This window comes from Seriola lalandi, unplaced genomic scaffold (assembly GCF_002814215.2).
Source record: "Seriola lalandi dorsalis isolate HSWRI2012SDOR001 ecotype SW California unplaced genomic scaffold, Sedor1 jcf7180002054656, whole genome shotgun sequence".
Taxonomy (NCBI): domain Eukaryota; kingdom Metazoa; phylum Chordata; class Actinopteri; order Carangiformes; family Carangidae; genus Seriola; species Seriola lalandi.
Genome location: NW_019525209.1, coordinates 111,986 through 129,929, shown reverse-complemented (window position 1 = coordinate 129,929; position 17,944 = coordinate 111,986). Strand labels below are relative to the sequence as shown.

The following is a 17,944-nucleotide window of genomic DNA, read 5'->3' as shown; positions in this document are numbered from 1 at the left end:
TATGTCTGGTACAAGAACGGACTGAAAATGAAGGAGGAAACATTTTCCCTTAGAGTCTCTGTTAATGATGACATCAGCTATTCCTGTGCTCTTAAAGGACGTGAGGATCACCGCTCCCCTCCAGTGTGTGAGTTTACTCCACAGTGTCACTAATACAATGTTAAACTTAAACCTTCCACTACACAGTTTATGTCTAATATTTAACTTCTCCTCATATCTATATATATCTATAGTCTATTAAAACACTAAAATGCTATAAAAGCTCATGTCACAATCAACTCATGTCAAATCATCTCCTCCAGATGCTCCAAAGCTTCTCTCTGTGTCAGTGAGTCCCTCTGGTGAGATAGTGGAGGGCAGTTCAGTGACTCTGACCTGTAGCAGTGATGCTAACCCAGCAGCTAATTACACCTGGTACAAGGAGAATGACCATAAACTTCCCAGTCAACAACCACAGCTCTTCTTCCTGTCTCTTATACACATCTATTTTTGGTTGGAATCTGGCCCAGACACAAACCAGCATCACATGGGAGCATTTGGCTGCAAGTAGCAGTGCATGTGAGGGGCCTGATAAGCAGTGGAAACTATTGTGAGGAGCTGTTGTCCTTGTTTGAGACCCAGACGGAGTAAAACAAGCAACAGGAACATGAGCTCACGCTGAATAGTTCAGAACCTGCTGGTCTAAATAAACATCTGTATAATGCATCAGTATTCAGGGAGTGGAATAATGATAAATAAGGAAAATGTCGTAATGTTATCACTTGTAACGGCAGAGATCCTTTAATTAGTGTTTAAAAATCGTGAGCCCAGGTTTTAAAACGACATCATTGTCAATCATTAATCATTTAAAATAAAGGATAAAGTTCACTTTTAAAAAGATTTACAGTTATTTGTTGTTCTTGTTTTTTTTCCTGCTGTCCAGTGCCCCACCTGACCGAGATCCATCCCAGTAAGCTGGAGGTCACCCTGCTCGACCATTTCCATGTCTCCTTCGGCGTGGAGGGCGGCTCCATCAGTCTGGTGTGTACCATGGTGGTCGTCCCCGACCTCCCCAACGTCCCACCCATCGCCCAGTGGTACAGAGACGGTAAGGCGTTCAATTATTCACTCACTCTTTCATTCATTCATTCATTCATCTGTGGAACAGGTGTGTGTGTATGTGTGTGTGTGTGTAGTAATGTTACTATTTATACACCAGGGTTTCAAATTAAAATAAAGGAATATAAAGTCTTTAAATGTCTTTTATTTACTGTAAATTTGTTGTAGGTGTTAAATTTGCAGATGCAGTTTGTTTAAGACTGATAGAAAAAAACAAAGTGAATAATAAATAAAAATTATTTAAGATGTGGTCATGCCGACACACTAGGTGGCGCTAACCTAATGGTTTGACATAAAACTACGGTCTGCAGGTCCGCAGGTAGATAATTCGATCATTTTTAGTGAAGGGTTAAAAAGTATTTTCCATCTGATTATCTAGAAATTAATATGAAATTCTGCCGTAGGATGTAGAAAACGTTTAGCATCTTTTATTGCTGGGTTTCTATTTTTGTTGATCATGTGTGAATTTTCCACTTTGCATGTATTTTAAAACTGTGTTTACAGAACAAAAATAAACTTCTGAGTAGCATTAATTTTCATATATTGAGGTCTTTTTTAAAAGAGTCTTAGAAAAGAAATGATTTTGATGTTTAAACTGGTGCAGGAATCCTGATTTATTTAATTTCCCCGGCGCTGCCTCAGAGATAAACAGCTGGTCGTGTGCTCACACCTCACCGTTCCCCCCCACAGATAAACTGCTGAAACCAAGTAAGCTGGTGGAGATGAAGGTGAGTGGGAGCGCGGCCCGTCTGACGCTGCCCCACCTGGCCAAGGACGACGAGGGCCTCTACACCCTCCGCATCTTCACAAAGGATGGCACCGCCGAGCACAGCGCCTACCTGTTTGTCTCAGGTAGGTCACACCTCTCTGCACCATGTGGTGTTTTCAACTTGCTGCGTTCCTTGACTGTGGATTTTTGGAAGCACAAAACGGGAACCTCAGTTTGTTCAGGATAAAAATAGATCTGTGAGAGCAACGATCACCATGGCTGAGCTTTCTAAGCATCTCATGTAAGTTCATTACAGTTCCACTCATACAGTGACACCTCACAACCTTGTTTTCTCGGTTCCTAGATGCCGCTGCCTCTGCAGCCGGGGCCCCCGGTGCACCAATGAGCGTAAAGGCGTATGACATCAACTCGGACTACGTCCTGGTTGCCTGGAAACCCCCCAACACCGTCAACGAGGCGCCACTCACCGGATACTTTGTGGATCGGTCAGTCTGCACCCTGAAAACCTCCTCAGCCTTTCTTTTTATAGGCTGGAGTTGGCACATTCACATGAATACAGTCAAATTACACTGTGGACACCGCCGCCGGGGAAATGACTAAAAGTACGATCTGATGTCACAGTGTGGATTTAAAACTGCACTGATCAATACTTTAGCTCTACAGAGTTTAGAGATTAGTTGATCGACAGAGCAATTAATCATTTAAATCATTATATCAAGCAAAATGTCGGCCAGTGAAATTTTAAGTAAGTTTTCAATGGTCAAATATTATCAAATAATATCGTTTTTAACTGTTGATTGGACAAAATACATCTGAAGATTTCATTTATGAAGCTCTTTGACATTTCATAGACGGATTATTAGATTTTATTATAAGAAGTGATTGACAGGTGAATTAATAAGTTAGTTGCACCCTATTCACAGCTTTATTTGGTGATTTTCACGTCAGTTTTGTTGTGAAGTTTCTTTTAATCGAGTGGCCGAAAAAGAAAAGTCACTGCAGCTTTAATTGAAAAACATTAAGGTTTAATGTCTGAATGTTTCCGTTTACTTTTATTATTGTTGGTTTTTTTTAACCTGTTGCATTGTGTGGAGCAGTTTTTAATATCGTTTGCAAATCAATAATAATAATACAGAGTCAGAATCATGCAGTAGTTACTATGTGCTTGAAGAAAATAGTGATTCTGGTCTGTTCTGATTTTTTAAATCTGGGGACATGAAAATGAGATTTACCTGCTGATGATACCATCTCCCGTTCGGATGTGCAGGTGTGAGGCTGGCAGCGACACCTGGGTCCAGTGCAACGACGCCCCAGTGAAGGTTTGTAAATACCCGGTTCACGGCCTGAGCATGGGCCACTCCTACCACTTCCGGGTCAGAGCCGTGAACAGCGCCGGCATCAGCAGGCCGTCCCGCAAGTCGGACAAAGTGACCGCAATGGACGCCGCTGAGCACGAGAGGCTGCAAGGTACCGACGAAGGTAAATACAAAATAGACGGCGCTGGGAAAGCAAGAGTTTTCTAATGGATCTGTTGTTGTCATTTCCTGCAACAGTGATTAAAATCGAAGGAAAATACGACATAGTGATCAAGGATGATGATCTGGAAGGTACAGTAGTACACAAAGACTGACCTGGGATCAGACGTATGATTTTAATCCTTTAAACCACTTCCTCATAATCCTTTAAAGACCAAATACTAACAACAATCCCTCTTTACCAACTGAACAGGAAATAAAAATGTAGTTTAATGTGAAAAAGAAATTACTCATCAACATCTTCACAGCCAAATAAGAACATAAAATATGAAAGATTTTTTATTTCTTTCTTTGTTCACATTGTAATTCTCTTCCACACAGGTCTGACATCAATGTAGACTTCCTTTATTATGTCTTTACTGTTCCTACTTTAGACTCTTCTGCACACTGACGCCAGTTCTTCCTGAAAACTTGACAAAAACAAAATGAACTACAGATAAACACAAACTCTAAAAACAGACCTAACATCTGCAGCGTAAACTCCAAACTAATCTGCCATTTGCTCTAACGTCTTGAATTTAACGCTACGAACCATTTTTTCCCCCGTTTCCTTCCCATCCTCGCCGTCTCCGATCTAACTGCAGCTCCTCCATTCACGCTTTAACAGACTGTAACGGGTTTTTACACAGTTTGTCAATTAAACCACTCAAAGCGTTTTTTTCCTGCCTCCATAGTGTGTCGAGTGTGGCTTCTTCCACTTTAACCCCAACAAAAATCAAACTAAAAAATAATGTTGACGCTTAAACGCGTTTGTATGATTTTACAGTTGAGGCCGTTGTAGAAGTCCCACATTTTACTGCTAAATTTTACTTTTAAAGGTGACTCATAGATAGAAATTCAAAACTCTGTATTTATTCAGAACTGATGGATTGATGTTTTTCAGTGCTTCTTTTTAAAAAGCCGAAACATGAAACTGGACTAAACTTAAATCAGTATCTACCGCCCTAGCTGCTAAAATTGTGCAGCCATTTTTGACAATGATAAGACTTTTTATCTTATATCTGTGGCAGTGGAAATAGTAATTACAAAAAGTTAATTGTTGAGCTCTTTTAGAAAGATTTCTGTATCAGAAAATACAATGTCTGTCAGAGACTAGTAGGAGGAATCTGGACAAAATGCTTCTGTCGATCAATCAGGGATGTATTTTTTTTTTTTTAGACCCTTTTTTGTTTAAACAAACACTATTTATTAATAAATTGTGATTAAAATACAAATAAAAAAACAGCACAATGTGGGACTTCTGCAGTAGCTGCTGCTGTATGTACTTCATGCCTCAACCACCGTTCACTCCCAATCTAGGCTACGTAACGATCCCGGGGGAGCCCACCGACGTGCATGCCTCTGAGATTTTCAAATCGTACGTCGTGCTGAGCTGGAAGCCGCCCAGCCCCCGCGGACGAGCTCCGCTGTGGTACGTCATCGAGAAGGTGTGTGTCGCTCCACCTTTGGCCATCCATTTCCGTCAATGTAGCTCTCTGTTCAACTCAGTTACTGTAGTTGAAAGATTTAAACAATTTTATAAAAAGAAAAAAGACATTAACCTCTTAAACGCTGGATCTTCCCCGATGATTGTGCATCAAAATTCAGCCAGAAATATTTAGTTGTAATGGAAACTTTCTCCACCAGGAGTTTGTGAAGAAGCAGCTACCAGCACAGTTTAAGAGGTTAAATGTGTTTTTTTTTTATGCTTGTAACAATACAAGCACGTACTGAAAACTCACCACATGTTACTGTGCTTGCATTGTTGGGGCTCATTTACATTATTACATATTCTTGACATTTTCCATTTCACAGCAAGATTTAAGGAATTCTTGCCAAAATGTTCATTTGTTTTGAAATCTTATGTACAAACAATAATAGTTGCCAGTTTATATCAAGGCCAGATTTGACACTTTGATGTTTCAGATTGAAAAAACATCAGTGATAACTTACATCTATTTCTGATCAAATTAAAACTAAACTGAGCCCCGACTGTGCAGAAACACATCGTTTCCTATTTGTGTTCACGCTACATTGATGAGGTTTGTCGCAGATGGCTGTACCTTCTCTCTCTCCCCCCCCACCCCGACTCTCCCACAGTGCTTAGCAGGCACTGGAGCGTGGCAGCGGATCAACACAGCAGTCAAACTGCACTCCCCACGTTACCCGGTTTTTGATTTGCAAGACGGGCAAAAGTACCAGTTCCGAGTGTATTCGGTCAACATGTACGGCTCCAGCGAGGCCTCCGCGCCCTCTGAGCCCATCCAAAAGGTTGATCAGGATGGTAAGGGTCCTGTACACACAAATATTAAAACACAAAGATGCATAATTTTCTATTTTGCATTATTATTTCTATTTATTTTAAGATTGCCAATGAGTTGTATGAATAAAGATCTTAAAGGGTCCTGAGTGAACGTTGCTCCTTAAACCCCAACTGCATAGTCCCAACTTAAAGTCGGTTCTTGGTTTAATATAAATGAAAAAGAAGAAATGGGTTGAACTCAAAAGGACTTATCCGAAGCGTCTAATGAAGATTTTATTTCAAAATAAGGCGAAAGAACTGGACTTCACTCGGCTTTCCATCACTTTAGGACGTTAGGATTAAACATTTTGTTTGACTAAGTAGTTGCTCAATAGTTGTTTAACCATTTCAACCATGAAAAAAAAAAAAAGTCCATATTTAAGGAAAAACAAAATCTACAACAAACAGGGAAGAAATGTTGAAATTTGGGGGAATGTACCATGTAACATGTCAAAATTGTAGGTACGCTAACATAAACATGAAATGCTGAAATTGACCTTTTGCTCAAAGGGAGTTGCTGTATTTTGCAGGTATTGAGCTGCCGGTCGGTACGTACATTTGATTCACGCTGCTGTAATATCACAGATTAGTGTGTGTTTTTCCTCAAATCACATCCCGTGAGACTTCACTGTGTTGTTGTTGTTGTTGTTGTTGTTGTTGTTGTGTGGACACGTGTCGAAATCAGTTTCACACAGACCCGAAATCACTGTGTTTGATCACGTAACGCACAACGTCAGCTCAGAGTTCACTGAAAACACCATGAGGATGCACTTTTGAATATTTGCATGTTTTACACGTGTCAGTCATGTTGTGAGCTACAGTCGGGTATGTGGAGGACACACAATGAGACCTGGAGTAAGTTGTATTTACTCCTTATTATTATTATTATTATTATCATTATTCAGGTTCTGTGAGGAAGCGTATGGATGAGAATCAGAGCGTGCAGAGAGTCAAGCATTTGAAAAAGTCATTTTCATAAATTGTTGTGAGCTCCTTTGGTCGTTTTTGCTCTTTAAACCAAACGCTAAGAATCATTCAGTTTTACCCAAATAAAGACTGACACAGAACCTTTACTGTCCAAGTCACCTGGGACATTACATTCTTGTATTTTGCTATATTTTGTGTTAAATAAAATGTCATTTGATGATCTCTGACCGTTAACTGTAAATTAGAAAACAGAGTTTGTCACTCCTGAATAGGCTTAATGTACCAAAATACCAAAAATACGTTCAGCATTAAGATGTTTCTGGATCTCTGCACTTCAGATGTTGATAGTTAAATAATTAATAATCTGCTCCTTTTCCCTCGGTGAACAGGCGTCCCCTCTGCTCCTGGTCAGGTTGTTGCCACCAGGAACACCAAGTCATCCGTGTTCGTGCAGTGGGAGCCTCCCAAACATCTGAACCACCTCATGGGATATTACATCGACGGCCGTGCCGTCGGATCCAAGGAGTGGTTCCCCTGTAACCACAAACCCTTCAAACACACCAGGTAAGGAGTCCAGAGCTGAGGAGTCCTGCTGTCAGATGTTTTGGAGCCTCCGTGTAAATATGATGATGCATCTCAAGACGTTTAACTCAAAGTTTTTACCCATTTTTTTTATCATGTAAATGATATGGATATCTCAGGCTGAGCTTTATTCTAAGACTGTAATATTATATTAATATGTAATTATTGTGAACTATATCTAGATTGACAAAGATTTTAGATTTTTTTGCAGCTCAGCAGTTTGAGCAAAAGGCACAGAATTTACACAAATAAAGCTCAAGCTAATGTCAACACTGCACCAACGACTCTTAAGAAACCTTTAAATGAGCTCTCTGAACTGTTTTGGAGATTGTTTGAAAAGTTTCTCTTGCTTTTCTGAACAAATTTACTTCAGCGAAACAAAGATATTTACATGCAGGCAGAAGAATAAACACACATGAAAGTTTTTTACGTTGTGAAAACTGAACGTGTGTCGCAGGTTCGTGGTCCACGGCCTGATCCCAGGAGAGACCTACGTGTTCCGCGTCCAAGCCGTCAACGTCTTCGGCCTCAGTGACGAGTCACAGGAGTCGACTCCCATCTCCGTGGAGCCGGCCCTCGGTAAGACAGCTGCACGTTTACACTGAGCTCTTGTTTGTGAAGTCAGTGGGTTGAAAAGTGTGATAATAATTTAAATCAAAACAGATTTTCAAGATGGGAAATAAACGATTTAAAAATAAAAAGCTGATATAAAAGATTAATTTTTCTTTTATTTGCTGCTCTAATTCCACTGGTCTATCCAGGGAAGGGGGTGGAGTACGGTATGTATTATATCGCTGTGTTACTTTCCCCCCCTCCTGTCTTACTACACCTCCTCCTCCTCCTCCACCTCCTCCTCCTTCTCCTCCACCTCCACTTTGCGTGTTTTATTCACAGAATTGCATATTTTCATTCTCACTGTACACTGTAGTGACACAGTGTCACGATCGCATTTCACAAAACACTCGCACAAGGTTGAAGCGAAATCTATCGAGCACAGGTGCTGCAGATGTTCTGATGGATTTTTTTGACACGATGGTGGATCATATAAATCCACATATTTCACAGTAACCTTCCATAATCAAAAACAGACTTATTTCCTAATTAAACTGAAATATAATGGAAAATGTCTCGAGTGTCTAAAGCTCCCGAGTGTTAAACATGACACTCTGTGATTCAGCGACTCCCAGCGCTCCCTTCGGCATCACCATGCTGAGCTGCGACGGCTCCTCCATGACCGTGGCCTGGAAGAGTCCCAAACACTGCGGCGGCTCCAAGGTCAACGCCTACTACATCGACAAGCGTGACGCCGACACTCACATCTGGAAGGAGGTCAACCAGTCGTCCATCACCGAGAGGATCTGCACCGTAAGTGGCGTCGATCAGACACAAACAGAACTGAAACTGTCTTGTTATGTTGCCCGACGTTCTCATCATCTCAAAACAAAAGAAGCATCCAATGCAGAGTGTCAGCTGCACGATCATTGAATCTGATCGCTTTCTCTGTGTCCTCAGGTCGACAATCTGACGGAGGGAACCTTCTACGAGTTCAGGGTCCAGGCCGGGAACATGGCCGGTGTCGGGCTTCCATCAGCTCCCAGCACCCCCATGAAATGCGTAGCTTGGACCATGGAGGAGCCAGGTAAGAGACGAGTCGACACCTCTGTTCAGCTGTCGTTAAAGTTGTATATTAGTATTATATTACATTTTCTGTTGCTATGCTGTGAGTTACATGCTTCTATTTGTGTGTTAGAGTCAAACATCAGGTGTGTCTGTTGATGTTGTTAAAGTTACTGCTGGTTGCTGAAACACATTTGATTGAGATTCTGTTGCTCATCAGAAACTTTGTTATTTAGACTAAAAAGCATGTTGTTTTTCTTTTAGTTTATGCAGTGAGGCTTTGAATAACTTTGGTTTCTGGAAGTTTATGTTCACGTAACTTCACCTGGTTTTAAAGCGAGAAAGTCACCCGCATACAAACATCTGCTCATGATGTTTATTCATGTGTTCCACTTCAAGGCCCAGCCTACGACCTGAGCTTCAGTGAGGTGAGGAGTCACTCCCTGGTCTTCCTGTGGAAGGCTCCGGTCTACACTGGAGCGAGCGCCGTCACTGGATACTTTGTGGACATGGCCAAAAAGGGCTCGACAGAGTTCGTTACTCTGAATCATGAAGCCGTGCACCACCGCTACCTGCAGGTGAGGAGACTTGACATGAGCAGGATCAAGTATCATAAAGATCTGACAGCGTTGAATCGATTAATTTAAACCTTAGAACTTCCAGTTAAGCTACAATGCAGCATAATTTATGACCAATGATCCTACACCTTCACCTCCCCGTACATGTGATGATGTTTCCATGGTTTCCTGCAGGTGAGCGGTCTGGAGGAGGGCCAGTCGTACGTGTTCAGAGTTCGTGCTGTCAACGCAAACGGCGTCGGAAAAGCCTCCCAGTTGTCTGAGCCCGTCTGTGCCAAAGCTCTTCCAGGTAAACAACAATTTAACCACTGAGCTGTGCTGGATTTACTCGGCACCACACCCTTCATGTTCACAAAAGGTGGTGTTGTGAGTCAGGAACACCGGCTTCATGGACGTCATCCTATCTTATCATCTTATATAACTTCTATAAATATACATATACTGTCAAATGTATAGTATTATCTTGATTTAAAAGGTTTTTCTGTTTTCTGTTTCATGTTCACAGGCACCAAAGAGATCGTGGCTGGTGTGGATGAGGAAACCGGAGACATCTACCTGTCTCTCGAGGCCTGCGAGATCTGCGAGACCTCCAAGTTCGTGTGGTCCAAGAACTACAAACCCATCGGCGACTGCCCACGGGTCGCCGCCACGGCGCACGGCAGAACGTAAGCTCGCCGGTCCCCCCTCGGCGCATCCCACGCTTCAGGCGGAGAGCTCAGCCTCCTTCTTTAGTCACAGCGGGAATTACTCTCTTTAAAAGAATAAAATAAAAACAGCAGTTTCACCTGCAGAAGTACGAGGTGTACAGCATTTTCATGATCATAAAAATTCTTGTTATCCATCCAAATCCAAGCTTCTTAATTTACTGGAGCGATGAACAGAAATGTGTCATGTTTTATTTTATCGTTCCTGATGATTTCCTAATAATTTGTTTGTAATTTGGTAGAAATGATAAAGTAATTTATATTTCCTCTTTCCTCTTTAAATGCTTATTAACTTGAATTTGTTGAATTTATGTTTTCTGTTTTATGATTGTGTCGACTTTAATGGATATTTAACAGCTGTTGTGTTTGTTTCACAGCTCCAGGTTGACTTTCACCAACCCCGATAAGGACGATTTGGGCAGATACTCTGTGGTCGTCACCGACACAGATGGAGTCTCTGGCAGCCACACACTGACCGAGGACGGTGGGTCAATTTTAGATTTTAGTCCTTCTGCTCAGGCGTTGTTGTTTGTTTGTTTGTTTGTTTGTTTGTTCTCATGTTTTCCTGAATCTTTCCTGCAGCCCTGAACACCATGCTGGAGCTCAGCTATGCCATCAGACATCCAGGTGAGTGTTGTGCATCAGCAGCAGAGCACAGAGAAATTTAAAAATGACAAACAAAACAAAGGTGATTGTTTAGAAAGAAAAGTCTTTTTAGGAAGTAGTATTTCCTCATTTCTCTTTTGTTTTTGTGCCTTTTCTCTGTGTGCAGTTATTCCTCTGAAACACGGCCTGAACTACGAGATTCTGGAGAAGGGTCATGTGCGTTTCTGGCTGCAGGCGGTCAAACTGTCGCCCGCAGTGTCCTACAGGTTCATCGTTAACGACAAGGAGGTCACCAGCGGAGAGGTAACGCTTCATTCATCACGACAGAGTTCAAAAATGCAACTTATTTGAACTATATTAGAGTTATGTGTGTTTCCTGTTTGATGTTGATCTTTATAATGGCCTTCGGAGGCTCTGACATGTGGTGCGTTTCCAGCTCTCCGCTCCCTCAGGTTTATTTCCCAGCTTTGTTTGAGTTGTCTGATGAACTCTGTGAGATCATGTGTTCGCTTGTTGTCAGCGAAACCAAACAAACACACACGTCTCTAATGCCTTTGAACCCTTCAAATTAAAAGCCTCGAGATTATCTCATGACTGGCTCACTGGCTTTTTTTTTTACCGTGGATAGTAAAATAAAATTAGAGATTTTAAAAGCAGGACTGAAACCTGACACCAAACTTTAATATAATGACTAACTCTAGACAGCAACTAAATCTGACTTATTGATGTTTTGTTCCTCATCAATGTTTTCATGAATATACCTGAATAAAGCTGATTTCTGACATGTGTTTAATATTACATACTTCTATCAGACTATTTATAAACATGCAAACGACCGGATTCGAACAGGAATACGATGAATACGTGGTTAGTTGTAAATATAAATCTTTTCCTTGTTGTCCTCTCAGGGTCACAAGATCAGCCACGACGTGGCCACGGGAATCATCCAGATGACTGTGGATCACTTCACCAGAAACAACGAGGGCACGTACACCGTCCAGATCCACGACGGCAAGGCCAAAGCCCAGAGCTCCCTGGTCCTGGTGGGAGATGGTGAGGCCTCCTTCACCCTCACATTACTGTCATTAGATTGCTGATTAATTAGCTGCTACCTGCCAGTGGGATATTGGCTTACGGCAAATATATCAACAGTTGATTTTTCAATCTTTGAAACCTCTAACAATTAAATCGCATCTGATATTTACTGAGAGCGACTCTGGTGTTGTTGTTTTTCAGTGTTCAAGGCAGCTCTGAAGGAGGCCGAGTTTCAGAGGAAAGAGCACATCAGGAAGCAAGGTACCAACACAAACACCGACACTAACCTCTCAGAGAGCACCACACGTCACCAGGACTGGATGTCATCAAGTAGTAAAGATTAATTACCAGGACAGAAGTGCATGAATGTTTTGTTTTTTTTTTTACCTCCCAAAGCCTTTTGTTTATCTGTTTGTGTTGGTAGGATATTAGAAAAATCTGTGCTCTGGTTTTTATTGCCTTCGTTGTTGCTCTTCATGTTCTTAAGGACAGATAATATTCAGATGTGTGTGATTCCACTTTGTCGTTCCAGGTCCACATTTCTCTGAGTATCTGTATTTCACTGTCACTGAGGATTGCACCGTCATGCTCACCTGCAAGGTACCAAAGAAATATTCCAGTCCCTTTTTTTTTTTTTAATCATTTTAAAGTAGATTTAGCGATGAGGGGTTTTATTAGTTGTTTGAAGGCGTGTCTTTCCTTTTTTTTAAACCGCCCGTTTCCTGTTTTTGTGTCAGGTGGCCAACGTGAAGAAGGAGACGACTTTCCACTGGTACAAAGAGGACGATGAGATTGTTCCAGAAACTTCCCCCAACGTCATGTCGGGAGCCTGCGCTCTTCCCCTCCCTCTGGTAACTGCTGCAGCACCGACATCCTCCACGCGGTGGCGGAAACCCGCTGATTTACGTACTCCATAATAACACATCAGCAGAACCGCGTCATGTTTATTTACTCACATACAGATACACGAGCTTGTTTCTTTATTGTTTTAACCTACATGTTAAAACTACAAGTCAACACATGACACACGTTTGAGGTTAACAGTATATCAGTCATTATTAAAGTAAAATCAATCCACAGCTTATAAAATAAAATAGATTAAAAAATGCATGAATAATGAATCACCTGCTGTTTTTAACCTGGAGGAAGCAGAAACGACTCTGACGTGGATTTTCTCTGTGATTTGTTTTGAGAATAGATGTATTCATTCATTTAAGTTACGCAATTATTATCTCATTAATTTTCTTAAATGTTTGTTTTAATCATATAATTCTTTTATTATATGACGTGTGACGTGTTCCTTGTTTGTTCTCTCAGTTCTCCAGGCATGATCAGGGTGTTTTCAAGGCCGTGCTCGCCGACGACAGAGGAAAGGACACATCTACGATTGACATTTCAGGCCATGGTCAGTTTCTATATCGTTCAGAATTGGCTCTTTGTTCTTGTTAAAAATCCATTATTCAGTATTTAACATGTCCTCCTCTGTCTTTGATCTGCAGTGTTTGACGACATCATCAATGCCATCGCCAAGATCGCCGGTGAGTTTGATCCTTTAAACATCTCACATCTCACACTCGGTGTCATTCAGTGTTGATTGTGCCTGACTGGCTTGTTAATGGCCCATAATGCACTGGTGCAAACCATGCAAGTGAGTTCCTGACATCTACTGTAAAGTTTAGCCTCAAGGTCTGACACTCTCACTCCCAAGAAAAAGAAGAAAGCCCCTTGAGGTGATATTGGGCAACGTAAATAAACCTGACGTGACCTAACTTCCTCCAGAGTAGAAGTGCATGGAAAAAAAACAAAACACTTCAAATTTTATATTAGAAATAAATCTTAGAAAGGGAAAAGTAATTCCCCAGCATCAACAACTTATGTACAAAAATACTCCAAGTTAAAAACATTTTGACACAAACAAAACTGGAAACTATGTGGAATATAAAACTAAATATAGTGTATATTTTCTAAGTAGGTAAAGAACACAGAATCGGGACACACATATTGCCTTCCTGGTTGTCTGTGACTGCGTGTTCATGTTTGTTTGTTTGTTTGTTTGTTTGTGTTTCAGGTGCTTCTGCCTCTGACCTGGTGCTGCAGTGTACTCCAGAGGGCATCAGGCTGCAGTGCTACATGAACTACTACACGGAGGAGATGAAGACCGTCTGGAAACACAAGTACAAGTTTAAATGATTTATACGACTCCACTTTGTAGGGTTCAGATATATACTTTTATACTTTTATCAAATACGATAAAACCACACCCACAAGGTCGTGATGAATCAGAGTTTTTGAGGGTCAAACTGATTCTGAGCGTGAACTTTACTTGTTGTTTATTTAGTCATTGGTATTTACTGCTGTAGAGAAATGTTTAAGATTCGAAAACAGGGTTTCAGGGGCTTTAAAAACTGCTCTGATCTAATGAAATAACAGAAATGTTTGAGATGTTACAGAACACATCATGTGAAACGCGTTGGCTGCTGCTTAAGGCCAATTGTAACTGTAGTCACCTACACACACACATGCACAACAATACTAGATTATACAATATTATATGACTTTGTGTACAGTTCAAACAGTCAATCAAGACTAAATCAAAGACTTTAATGTGTCTCACAGTTGTGGTGTTTTCTGCCTCCTGTCCAAATCTAAATATCTGAATTGATTTATTGTTTGTCGGCGTGTGGAGGAAACGTTAAACTCTCTAAGTGACGTGCGGTAAAAACACTTTTCTACAGTCATATTCATCTAGAATCGGTATGAATTTAAAAAAACTGTGACGTAAACCTGCAGGGAGTCTAAGATCGCCTCCTCTGAGAAGATGAGGATCGGAGGCACGGCAGAGATGGCCTGGATGCAGATCTGTGATCCGTCCGATAAGGAGAAGGGTCACTACACCATCGAGATCTCAGACGGCGTGAAGACTCACACCAGGACCTTTGACCTGTCTGGACAAGGTAAAAAAAAAATTGATTGTGGCGTTTTTATTTATTTGTATTTTACTTTTTAATCTTATAGCCTTCGAGTTACTATATAAGTTTGGTGACTGAAGTCAGTTGTCATGAGATTATTTTTCATTTTGCAGCGTACACCGATGCCTATGACGAGTACCTGAGACTTAAGTGAGTTACTTGAAGGTGCAGCAGTTTGTGAACATGTGTCTTTCATTTTTGTCCAAATTATATTAATCATGCCGTATTTCTTTTATCTTTTAGGGCAGCTGCATTTGCCGAGAAGAGTGAGTATATGTCATTATTTATTACACCGACTCTGTTAGTTAGTGAGAGATCACTCCTCAGAGACTTTTGACCTAAATTTAAAAAGTTACGTTTGTTAGAGGTATTTGCTTTCAAGGCAAAGTAGAGTCAGAGCTTTACATTCCTGCTCCCTCTGAACTCCTCCACCTTGTTTACACTGGGACAGGTGGAGTCTTACTTCACCTCACAATGCAAACAGGCTGATATTCTTCACTACAGTAGAGTGATGTAGTCGGTGCAGATGTGACACACATGGTGTTGTCTCTCCTCAGACCGCGGCAGAGTGGTCGGTGGTCTGCCTGACGTGGTCACCATCATGGAAGAGAAGGTGAGGATGTCTCACACTGTAATTAAATCGATCAACATGTCACTGTGATGAAAATGATGATTCTGTTTTGTTTGCATCAGTACATCGGCCAGGGTCACACTTGTCCTACGAGTTGCTCTGCCCTGGCAGCATTCCTACACAACGAGCCTTGAGCCGTCTCTGGCTCTTATTTACTACTTACCCAAACCGGATATCTTGTAGTCTGGATGCCTCCAGGGCAGTGGATCTAAACCTCCAAACAAAGCTAAGAACCACTGTGACCCCGTGTCTCAGGGCGACTGCGGTTACAGGTTATAACTTCAGAAGTCATTTGAGCCGTATCACATGAGAGGGAGTGGTGATGGTACGAGGTACGAGGCCGGCGAGTTATGACATCACTCCCTCTCGTGTGATGTTGCTTTTATACAGCATGTGATATATTAATTAAATAAGCAAAAATGGATTATGATCTGTTTGTTTATTTTATCATTTAATTGGCGATGCAAACACAAATATTTCCGGCAGCTGGACTGTTGCTAAGCAACACGTAAACATTTTCCTGCACAGTGCCGGATCCAGTTACCTCAGGTGTGTGCGCGCTGAAGTATCCAGGCTTTAATTATCATTTAATTCAAATGTTATTTCTGGAAATATTTTCATCTATGCAAAGTTTGTTACTAATCTAAGAAAGACAACGGCCGTTAATGTAACGCTTAATTAACGGTTAAGCGGAGTGATACGTGTAGTTAAAAGTCCCAGTGCTGTTATACTCTATGGAATGAATCTCGTCCAATCAGGTTACTTGGCCAGAACTAGCTGTTGAATGGATGGTGATTAAACCTCTGTGGATTGTTTTATTTATTTATTTATTTTTAAGTCTGAAAAGATACAAGAAATATAATGTTTCCTTCTTCAGATTTATCTTTGTCCCTTTTGGGGGTCACAACCCTCAGGTTGGGAACCAGTGCTCTAAGGAAAAGAGGGTTTTTTAATGATTTAGTTTAACTCATCTTTACATTGTGTTTGGTTCAGAACTTAAACAAACCCACATTGTTAAAAAATCGCTCTTTAGATAAATGTTGACTTGAGTTGATTCTCGACCCTCCCCAGTCCCTGAGCCTGACCTGCACCGTGTGGGGCGAGCCGACCCCTGAGGTCACCTGGTTCAAGAACGAGCAGGAGGTCACCTCCACCGAGCACACCAGGATCATGTTTGACGGCGGCAAGTTCGCCAGCCTCGTCATCACCAAAGTCACTCCCGAAGACTCTGGCAAGTACAGCATCAACGTGCGGAACAAGTACGGCGGCGAGTTCGTCGAGATCACCGTCAGCGTCTACAAGCACGGCGAGCAGATCCCCGAGCCCAAACTGGGACATCCCAGAATGGCCACACCCGCCGCTACACCTGCAACCACGCCTATGCCGCCCAAGTCCCCAGCTCCCCACTCCAAGACCCCGACCCCCACACCTTCCAAGTCCCACACCCCAGCGCCATCCCTGAAGAGCCCGACTCCTGCATCCACCCCGATCCCCAAGTCTCCAACCCCGATCCCCAAGTCTCCAACCCCGACCCCCAAATCCCCGACCCCCAAATCCCCGACTCCACCTCGCAGCGTCAAGTCTCCAACCCCGCCCAGATTCATGAAGTCTCCGACCCCGCCCAGGAAGTAAGCGGCGGTGGTTGACGCCAGAGGAGGAAACACTTGCTGTTAGCAACACTGATTTTTAGCATGAGCGTGAAACCGTGTGAAGAAGTACTTACTTAGATGTAGTCACTGTTACAGTCCCACTCTCTTGCACCGCTGCACACTCCGGACTACGACTCCGAAAGAACAGGCCGCTAACTAGTCCGGCACAGGTTACTTTTTCGAGAACTAGTTGCACAGTAGACACAGGAAAAAACCCACAAAAGAGGGACTTTTACAGTGGCTGCTTGACATAGACGTCCTTCTCAGTTACTTCATGTCATTCAACTGGTCACAGGTGGGGTAAAAAAATAAAAAGCAATAACCTCAGAAAAGGTTGATGTTAACGTTCAGTGTTTTAAAAGCTGCACCTTCCACTACGCAGCGTTAGTGGAATGCCCCGTATTCTTCTTTTTGTTTGTGGATGTTAAATGGTAATTCTGGTTTATTACAACTTGGGTCTTACTCATGTAGTTTTGACCGTAGAAACAAACTCGTACTCATCAGGGATTTTTTTTGACGAGCAGGTTGCACAAACTTATTTTGAAGAGAAAGAGGGAAAGACTTGAGGTTGGTGCTCCAAAGTTTTCCTGTTAAACGAGGGACATTTCAGGTGTGCACACTTTGAGTTTGACCTCCATATAAAGTGGTTTAGATAATCTGGCCGTACCTGTTGTGTTGTCTACAACCTGTCTGATCATGTTTATTGCCCTGACTGACTTTATTGAAGTGATGTCACCATATTTCTAGATCTCTGCAGAGAGTACAATGTTTTCATTGTTGGTAAAAAAAATAAAAATAAAAAAAAAATGTCCAAAAGTACAAAAATAAAACCAGAGTTGTTATGAACCAGAGTCCTTTAAGCTACTTTAATCCCAGGTAGCTTTCATCTGTTGGAGGTGTCTGTCTATGACATGTTGTGTCTCCCCCCCAAATGCTTTGTGATGGCAATAAACTTTACTTATCAACCTCCCTCTGTCGTCTGTGTGAGTAATCTTCTCTCTG

The 17,944-nt window shown here is 41.8% G+C and overlaps 1 protein-coding gene across 3 annotated transcripts in view; it reads left to right on the top strand.

The window, feature by feature from the left end:
• The window catches only part of myom2a (myomesin 2a), a 25,934-nt gene extending 8,023 nt beyond the window's left edge, over positions 1-17,911 (top strand). For 2 of the 3 annotated variants that reach the window (XM_023420701.1, XM_023420702.2), the window contains 26 exons: positions 923-1,087; positions 1,789-1,950; positions 2,172-2,313; positions 3,096-3,307; positions 6,961-7,135; positions 7,611-7,732; positions 8,331-8,518; positions 8,666-8,792; positions 9,170-9,348; positions 9,523-9,637; positions 9,854-10,013; positions 10,430-10,536; positions 10,635-10,679; positions 10,825-10,961; positions 11,567-11,711; positions 11,895-11,954; positions 12,226-12,293; positions 12,431-12,544; positions 13,011-13,098; positions 13,193-13,231; positions 13,762-13,867; positions 14,484-14,647; positions 14,776-14,812; positions 14,906-14,928; positions 15,220-15,275; positions 16,365-17,911. In XM_023420701.1, the coding sequence (XP_023276469.1) occupies positions 923-1,087; positions 1,789-1,950; positions 2,172-2,313; positions 3,096-3,307; positions 6,961-7,135; positions 7,611-7,732; positions 8,331-8,518; positions 8,666-8,792; positions 9,170-9,348; positions 9,523-9,637; positions 9,854-10,013; positions 10,430-10,536; positions 10,635-10,679; positions 10,825-10,961; positions 11,567-11,711; positions 11,895-11,954; positions 12,226-12,293; positions 12,431-12,544; positions 13,011-13,098; positions 13,193-13,231; positions 13,762-13,867; positions 14,484-14,647; positions 14,776-14,812; positions 14,906-14,928; positions 15,220-15,275; positions 16,365-16,925 (3,497 nt within the window). In that variant the 3' untranslated portion in view covers positions 16,926-17,911. Of the gene's footprint in view, positions 1-922; positions 1,088-1,788; positions 1,951-2,171; positions 2,314-3,095; positions 3,308-3,381; positions 3,436-4,662; positions 4,791-5,442; positions 5,627-6,174; positions 6,193-6,960; positions 7,136-7,610; positions 7,733-8,330; positions 8,519-8,665; positions 8,793-9,169; positions 9,349-9,522; positions 9,638-9,853; positions 10,014-10,429; positions 10,537-10,634; positions 10,680-10,824; positions 10,962-11,566; positions 11,712-11,894; positions 11,955-12,225; positions 12,294-12,430; positions 12,545-13,010; positions 13,099-13,192; positions 13,232-13,761; positions 13,868-14,483; positions 14,648-14,775; positions 14,813-14,905; positions 14,929-15,219; positions 15,276-16,364 lie in introns of all 3 variants that reach the window. The other variant, XM_087177807.1, reaches the window with a different exon arrangement.
• Positions 17,912-17,944: the final 33 nt, after the last annotated feature.